The 9,219-nt window shown below is 42.1% G+C and overlaps 1 protein-coding gene across 1 annotated transcript in view; it reads left to right on the forward strand.

The window, feature by feature from the left end:
* Positions 1-5,229, forward strand: part of LOC113018669 (zeta-sarcoglycan-like) — a 53,380-nt gene extending 48,151 nt beyond the window's left edge. The window contains exons 7-8 of the mRNA XM_026161969.1: positions 788-911; positions 4,056-5,229. Of these exons, the coding sequence (XP_026017754.1) occupies positions 788-911; positions 4,056-4,247 (316 nt within the window). The 3' untranslated portion in view covers positions 4,248-5,229. The remainder of the gene's footprint in view (positions 1-787; positions 912-4,055) is intronic.
* The last annotated feature ends 3,990 nt before the right edge of the window (positions 5,230-9,219 follow it).

A 9,219-nucleotide genomic window follows, 5' to 3' on the forward strand; every position in this document is an offset into this window, starting at 1 on the left:
CTTTTCAAATGCAGATGAAATTTGTTTGCTCGTCTTTCTTCGCACCCTTATTTCCACTAGTGCATAATCCAAAATGTGTGTCACTTTCAGAGCGCATGGAGATTTAAGCGATTTAAAGGCAGCTCCTTAAAGTCTTCCATTTAAAATTCATTGAAAACAGATTTGAGAGAGATGTGCGCGTGGGGGGGCGGAATCAATTTGAAACGGTTATGAGTTATGAAAACAAATTCCACATTGATTGGCTCTCACACTTATCTTTCCCTGTGTAAACAAATAGTCCACAGGAGGAAAATGCAAATTGCATTAGCCTCAGCGTGGCTGAAGGTCAACATCAGCTGATACAATTATGGGCTGTTTAGGACAGCCATACTGCTTTGGAATAATGAAAGCAGCTATTTAAACATGAACAGCAGCTTTAATATTCCTCCGGTAGGGAAGCAGTTGGTACGGCAAACCCCAAGCTGCACTTGCTCAGACAGAAATATCAGTGCGCTTTCTTTCCTTCTTTCTTGTTAAATTTGAGACATTTTGACTCAAATTTGAAATCCTTGGATTTGTTATGAAAACAAAGACGATTCGCGTCATTAATCTGGCCTAAACACGGAGAGATGTATAAAATATCAACTGAATAACAATCAGTGTAACCTTGAATGAATTTTGTATCCTTAGCTATTAAATCCAACTGAAAGGCAACGTTTTAATAATGCAAACATGCTGAAAGTATAAGCAGAATAAATCAATGAGCTCATCCGCTGCATCACTGAGCTGCTTCTTTTTTTTTTGTCAGGCTCGAGTCTCCCACACGAACCCTGACCATGGAGGCTCCCAGAGGGGTGGAAGTGAGTGCCGCTGAAGGGTCGCTGAAGGTCAGCGGTCGCAAGGATCTACGGCTAGAGTCCACTGAAGGAGAGGTGAGGAGCATTCGTTTCTATATATGTATATCTATATATTTGTTTTAAATATTCTACCACAGGGCATGTGATATGAAGCAATCAAATGTGACTGAGTAGTTTTAGCTTTAACACAGAAGGAAATAAGAGACTTTTTTTTATAGTCTTTCCATTTTCACAGACTTAAAGATCTGTCATTGTTTCTTTAATCATAAATTAAGGAACTCACAAGTCTGGAGTTGATTCCAAGTGTTCAATTTATATTCATGAAAAATGCAAATGCAGTATTTATTCAAGTCAAGAACACCGCTGTCATGATACTCCTGATGTGATATTATTGCGATTTTAAACGTTTTGCTATATGCTGAGTATCACATTAACATATATTGCGATTTATTCCCTTTTTTTCCAAACTTGGTCAGCATCTCTTTCTTTTACTTTGTAAAGTTCTCGCATTTCTGTCATTTTATTGCAGCAAAATAGAACTGTGAAGCAGACAGACTGACCAACACGGTCATTAACACCCATCAAAATGTTGCATGCACCTGACAGACTGAGCTGTTTGTGCTACATTGTGTTACATTGTGTGCGACTGAATTCAAATGTGTGGGCTGCTGTACTATTAAAGGTATTTTAAGCAGCAGTAGCCAGTCATCGGTGAGATAATGAGCCACATATGAATCCACAGCATGTAATGTCCAGATGTCTCAAGTTAATGCAACCCTTTGCTGTACTCACATTTATGCCTGACCTCTCTGTAGAGCCTGGGTACAGCTGTATCCATCAAAGGTGTCACACACCTGGGTTCCAGTGCCTTGAGATTGGGGAGGGGAAAATGCTTCTTTTTGTCCTCCACGTAGTTGCACAGCCAGGTGTCCTTGAGTTTCTTGAAAGGCACCTATAAATATTTTCTTAGCTCTGAATTGGGAGGTAGTTTTGTCAGTGGTCCCAGTGTTGGTTGTTTTGTAGAGACAGCAGCCAGCAGTGAGGACAGAAAGTTTGCCAAAGTAAACTGTATGGTGGACCACCACGAAAACGTCTCTAATAATAAACCCAACCAGATACTATTTCACCTTCACAAACATGAACGTTTTCATGAAACTAACAAAGGCAACACGAACAAAGCTAAAGCTATTCAGAGCTCAGAGCCAACCGCGAGCTAGGAGCCTCGGTATGAGCAAAGGATCAAGACTGTGATGAGGGGAAATTATGGAGACGAGTGAAAAAAAGAGAAAGGGGCTCATCTGGCGACTTTTTAAAAACACCCTAAAAGTGATGTAAGAACCTGACATTTGTTTTGTCGTGTAAATCTTTTGCTTTTGTTTGAGGTAAATATGTCAGGTAAAGGTGGATGTGCAGCAGCTCCCTTTTAATTAATTATTTGTAGCTGTCTCCAGTGTCAGAGCAGTTTTTCGGTTTCAGTGTGAGAGCACGTGCTGCAAAATCGAATAATTCATTTTAGTTTGAAGAATTTTATAATGTAGAAAATTAGATTTAGCAAAGATCACTATGAGCAGGTCACACATAGAGAATAACCGAAAATTTGCATCAGCCAAGCTAATGTTCATAGTTCTCCCAGAGTATTTTATGACACTCCCGTGTATTATATCCACCTCCTTTGTCCCTTCCTTTTTTGTAAATCCAAACATAAGTCCAAGTTCTTTTTTTCTACAATGCTGCCATCTGTTTTAAAAACTTCCTCCCGTATGCCGATGTCACTTGGGGAAAAAAAACCACAAGATCACCATCTGTTGAACTGTTAAAGTAATTTCTTTTATTATTCTAGGGCTAAAAAGTTAGTATTGTCTTTGCAGATCATATATTAAAATATCAATATTTGATGGGTCTGTATCAATACAGTATTATCTCTCAAACTATTGCAGTACTCTGGCGTATCAGTACCCTCTGCCCTTGTTACCTGGATGATGGAAAGAGAGGGAAAGCAAGGACTAATTATCCAAAGCAAACATCATTACTTGTCAAATATGGAGGATTCATTGTGATTGCATGTACGGCTACCTGTGGAGCTAGGTCTGTAGTATTAATTAGCTTCAGCAAGGAGGTTATGTGGTTTGTTTATTTAGTCTGTTTGTTAGCCGGATGACTCAAAAAGTTGAAGATGATTTGCATGAAAACTTGGCCAGAGCCTGGGCTTGGCTCAACTTATTTATTTCAAATTTGTCATTTTACAAACTAGTCTAAATTCAGACATCCTTCTGGATCCAGGAACTCGTGCATGGTGCGGAGGAAATGATCAGCCTTGGCTGGGTTTTTGTAGTCTCTTGTTGTGAATGCTGATAAAAGAAGCAGGCTAAATTCTGGGCCGTGGCTCTACTTCCTGCTCAGATTCAGCCAAGTGCTGTAAAACGAAAAGGACGGTTTTTTACGGTGCAAATGAACAGTGACCTCAAACATCCCAAAACAACCCAAGAGCTTCAGAAGGCAAAGGATATTTAATGCTCTTAAATCGATGAGTCACTTGCTTGATTTTTTTAACCCAACCGAGCCAGCTGTTCACTTATCTGAGACAAAAACTGAGCCACGAACGCTGAGACAGAAGGCAGCTGCAGTAAAGGCCTGGCAGCGCATTTAGTGATGTCATTGCTTTCAGACTGCAGGTGGTAACTGACTGCAAACAGTCTGCAACAAAGTCACAATGCAATCCTTATATTTATGAGTTTGTCCAGTTGCTTTGAGCCTGTGGATATGGTGGAAATGAAGTCGTTTTACTTTTCTGTTTTTCTTTTTAACATTTGAGCCTGGTGGTGGATGGAAACAGATCTCCAGAGTTCTAATAATGGTCGTTTAGAGAATTGTCAGTCACTAATTGGGAAATCTTGGCAGTCTGTTTAATAGTTGTTGAGCCATTTCAGTCTGAACCAAAGCAGCGACCCACCAACTGACACTCTGCTCTCTTGAGCCACTAGTGTGGCCAAAAAAACAAAAAGAGAGAGAGACCAATTTAATGTTCCAGGCCAAATCCACCTTCACTGCTGATCTAACTCATCAGATCAGGACTGCTGTATCTCACTCCACCTGCTACTGTATTTACTGATTGTGCCACAGTCATTTATCAGTTCCAGTTGGTACTATATCACTCCAGGACACCCCTGACAGTGTTATTTGAATGACTTCCAGCTTGTCTCCAACGTTGTGTCCTTCCAGATACTTTTAGATGCCAACGCCGTTCAGTTTGGAGGCCTCCCGCTCGGCACCTACACAGCGTCGCCCAGGCAGGCCTCGCAGGAGCAGACCGTGTACGAGGTGTGCGTTTGTCCCAGTGGCAAGATCTACCTCTCTCCCGCAGAGAGCAGCTCCACCTGCCAGGCCATGAGCAACATCTGCCTCTGGAGCTGACCTGGGAGCAGCGGCGGTTGAGCGGAGACAGTTAGAACATCTGCTCTGGAGCTGCAGAGAGCGGGATGGGTCTCTCCGATGGTACAAATGACAGAGTGGGACACTGAGATGGAGCTGGTAAGAGAGACTGCAGTCAGGTCAGCACAGAAGCATCCAGGTTGCTACCTGCAGTGCGTTGAAGGAGGTCAGGACTCTTCCACCAGTGGAAGTCGCGGCGGCTCTCTGAAATCAGGAATATCCCACACGGAGAGGAGAGCCTCCATCTCCTTATTAGATTCAGAGGACACGACTTTTATTTTTCTACTCCAGGTTGAGTGCTGGCAGGCAGTGACTGTTTTTATGATAAGGAAGAAGAGGAGAGGTGGGGATGGATGAAACACAGGTGCCTTCAGCTTTAAATGGCTTCATTCTAAAACTGTCTGTGCAGCTGGAGTCAGACATTAGCTGTAATGGTAGAAAGTGGAGTAAGCACAATGATGTTTTTCCCTCTAAAAATCCCATAGACTGAATATAAAAGATGGACATAATCACTGCAAAGCCGCTAACAGGTGTGTGAAGCCTTGAGTGTAGCTTTTTGATGGTCACATCTTTGTTAGATCTAACAAACTGAGCAACACTGCACAAACATACAAAAAAAACTTGCTAACTACACGCATTACCCAGTTTGTCCTTGATGGCACCAATGGTGACGTTTGTTAAAGTAGCCCTAAAAATACTGATTGAGCCCAAAACATGACAGAAAATGGTTTAATGTGTTCATGAAGAGAGAAGTAGGATCATTTTCTCATACAGTCGAGCTTCTTTCGCAACAAGATGAGTCGCCCTCTGCTGGTCATTAAAGAAAATGCAGGTTTATCCATGTTTTATATGCAGTCTATGAAAAAATTTAGATTGTTTTTGTTTTTGAATGATCTCAATAGGTGGTGTGTGTTTGTTTTCTACTCTGTCAGAGGCTGTGTATTAAACTTGTTTCTGTGTGGCACTCATCGTTCTTGACATTTAACTATTCCCCGAGGTTCAGGTGGACAGATTTCCAAAGACTTCGCTCTCTAAGATAACTGTGACATGATGTACTACAACTTTAGCTGGAAGACCGTCTCATTGAGAGTACACGTTTGGAGCGTATATCACATATTATGTGATATTCATTGTGTTGAAAATTAAGTTTAGCTGAATCGAGGATAACTTAAACTACAAAGAATGAACATTATGTGATCAAAAGCTCCAGAACAGCAGGTCAATGGACCTTGTGGTAAGTGTTTCTTTGACATTTGTTCAATGACAGGGGAAAGTCCCCCGATTCTCGAGTACTACAGCGCCACCAGTAGGGCAGAAGTTGAAAGTGCATTTAAGTCGTACTTCACAAAAAAATTAGGTGTGGTTGGATAACTTGCATCAAGCCAATTTCAAAGCACCCTATTAAGTCAGTTTCTGCCATACTGAATGTTGTTAAAGCATTTAATACACCGGGCACGTTTGTTATTTTCCCCAAGTCAGCACCAAAGAAGGCACAGACCATCTTCAGATTAAGCCTCACAAAAGCTGAAATTAGCGGCAAAGTTGACAAACAAGCAAAGTCGTGTACCGTCAAAGCTGCGATTAGTCTAAACTAAACTCCAGACAAACGCACGTTGGGTGACTTAGTGAATCTAAATTTGCTGTAGACGTGAGTGTGGATGGTTGTGTGTCTCTCTGTGTGTTTGCCCTCTAAGACAAACTGGTGACCTGCTCAAGGCGTGCCCCACCTTTCCTGCTATGACAGCTGGGATAGTCTCCAGCTTCCTGTGACCTTAAATTAAACAAGTGTTTAAGAACGTGGATGGATGGAAATGTATTTAATAGTCATCTCAAGGTATTTTATATAATGCATGCTGTACACCTTAACTGATATTCACTATCTTGCTTCTTTCTTTTTAGGTCTTGAGGCTCAGCTGGTACTCCAGCCTCCTCTTTCATACTGGTGGATGCTGTAGGTAATACTCAAGTACTACCAGACTTACAAAACTCCAAACTAACCCTTTAAGTTGCCGTGCACGTGTCATCTGTGTGGCCGCTGCAGCTTTGTCCCACAGGGTGTGTGGTGCACGTTTAGCAATGACATGTGACAGACGAAAACCTAAATCATATTATTACATTTAATTTAAACATACCTGTTTATTTAAGGTCAGCAAATGATTTGCAGACTGTATTTAGGTTCTCTTCTCTCATGTGAAATATCTCTGGCTGAAGAAAACGAAAAGCCAGAGAAAGACACAACATGTTATCCACCGGTACTTTCATAGCTGTGATGCTTTAGCTTCTCTGCAAGTATCAGAATTCTTTCTGAATACATTTCTGCTGTCTGTTGCATCGCAGCTCTTTAACATTTTAGCCACATTTTCTTGCAGAAGGTATGTGCATTTTCCACTCTGCATGAGAGACTATAGGGGCTTGTGTTATAGGGTGATGTCATGGTGCAAAGCCTCTATAGATTGGACGAATTACACCCAGAAAAATGCATAACGGCGCTGCAGGTTGATACGCTCATTTTCCAAACCCCACCCGGTTAATCGGAGCCAGCCTAGAGTTTTATTCTTATAAATTGAGAGACAAAAAGGGAAGATTTTGGAGTACTTACGATGACACATCCAGTGAAGGGGGGAGGAAAAAAACGCCCTGCTTTTCCAGCCTGTGGCCTGGAGAGGAATGAACAGCAGTCTGAAAAAGCAGCAGAAGCGATTCAAACCTGGCTTTTAACAGACGCCGCTACCTCTCTTTTTCATAATTCTCTCTGCCCGTAATGTTCGTCGTGCACGGGAGCAGGAGCATTATAAAACCTTTTTTCTCTGCCACAGGCAGTCTGAACAGAAGAGGCAGAGAAGAGTGTTTAAGGAGCAGGGTTAAGAGCTGATATTATCGAGCCCGCTGCTGTACATTCACGGCTGGGTGCACTTCACACGTTTTCTGCCTCTAATTAGGTCCAAAGTTGCCATCAAGGAACCCGATTGGTGTCGCAGGAACTCTGTGGCTGCTGTATTTTAAAGTCTCGCTTTTCAAGAGGGGCTCTGCGGCAAGCAGGTAGTTAGACGATTCACACAATTAACACCGCAGGCCCCTTCAGAAGTCGCATCAAATCTCCAAACTAATAACTCGCTCCCCTCCACCTGTAAGAATACATAAACCCCGTATGAAGGGAGTAGGGTGACAGGTGAGAGGAAATCTGTTCACATTGGGGAGTTGAGTGTTTTCGCTCCCGGCTAAAGACGGCCTCTTTGCATTTGTGATCATGCTGAAGCATTCATTTGACTCAAACACGCACCATATGCTTAAGACCTCTGAGAGTATCCCTGCTTTGGATTCACACCTTCATATGCATATCAGTTAAGAAGCTCAGTGTGAATATTTGTTTCTGATCCCAAAGGGAGGGGGAGGCTTGATTGTTTGGCGTGCCGAGCCAGAAAAAGTTCAGATTTTGTGCTTCTGTTCAGATCTGTCCAATTCATACACCTGTTCAGAGCTTTTGCTGATGAGATGCCATGTTGTTAAAATGCCAGCTTTTTTTCTTCGTCTTCTTCGTGCACGTGGCTCTCTATTTACAGGTTGAACGCATCTTGCCAAGCTTTCTGTTTCACTCCTGTCTTTGAGTAAAATATTAAGCACACTCGTAGCACGATGCGATAGATTTGTAGAGCACTATACCTGCAGTCACCCACGTAACAAAATGACTCAAAATTGAGGCTGCAAAGAAAAGTCAGTAACACAAAACCGTGGTGTTTATTAGAGTGGGTGTGTATTAATGTTTCCAGTGGAGAAAGCATGTTTAATGATGGCAAATGTTGAAGCTGCTGTAGCTCCAGGTGCTACAAAGGAGGTGTGTGGTCCATGATTTTAACTCCATGTGCCATAAGGGTGAATTTATAAAATATAATTTGTCAGGATTTTTTTCCAGGCTGGAACACCATTTACTTCTGGCTCACATTTTAATTCGCTTGATTTTGCTGCCATCTATTGGCTGATATAGGTCTCACATTTACAGCTCCCTGTTCAAAGCTGGATTACTGCCTGAACACAAAGGACACATGTCCCGAGAGCCACTCCCACAGTTTACTGAGAGCTAATTATTTTTGATTTAGTTTATTGTAGACATATGCACTGATCACATATATTTAATTACGTAAGTCCTGCTCTAAATGTTCATCAAGAGCTCCATCTTATGTGCACATTTTCCAAGTTTGACATTTACCTACGCCCACACACCAGTGCAGTTTCCAAGAAAAATATAAATTAGTCTTCAATCCAAATGTAATTGTTTTCATCCTTTTTCTTTTACTTATCCTCATCAGGGTCATGGGCAGGCTGGGGCCTATCCCAGCTACCACAAGTGGGCTACACCCTGGGCAGAAACGTGGATTTCAGTATTCTGATTTACCAAGATTTCTGCATCTCCTGGAATGGGCTCCATCCAATTTCGGCACTTTGACTCACTCATGTTTAGGGATGAACTGATCATGTTGGTCAAAGCGTCAGGTGACTTCACAGCAAAACAAAAGTTTAAGGCTGATTATGACAAAAGTTCAAGACATGAGCCAACAGAGTGAGTGGGTGCCCCATCACCATGGTGGTTAGCACTGTTGCCTCACAGCAAGGTCTTGGGTTTGAATCCACTGGCTGATGAGTTTGCATGCTCTCCCCATGTCTGGGTTGGTCTCTCATGACACTTAAGACTTCCTCCCAAAGTTCAAAAGTATGCAGGTGTAGCCTACCTCTCACCTAATGACAGCAGCAACAGTCTTCAGCACAACTACAACCCTGTATGGGATAACTGGAAGAAGACGGCTTTGACTCTTTAGTTGTCTCTACTTATGAGTTTGAAAAATGACATTTTGCTGTGATTTTGGTGTTCCACCGTTTTTCTTGTGTGTACCCGCTGTAAGGAAATCTTTTTAGCGAGATATTTTTCTGTTTCATTTTCACCTGTTTGGGTTGCAGATGG

The sequence above is a fragment of the Astatotilapia calliptera genome, chromosome 3 (genome assembly GCF_900246225.1).
Source record: "Astatotilapia calliptera chromosome 3, fAstCal1.2, whole genome shotgun sequence".
NCBI classification, from domain to species: domain Eukaryota; kingdom Metazoa; phylum Chordata; class Actinopteri; order Cichliformes; family Cichlidae; genus Astatotilapia; species Astatotilapia calliptera.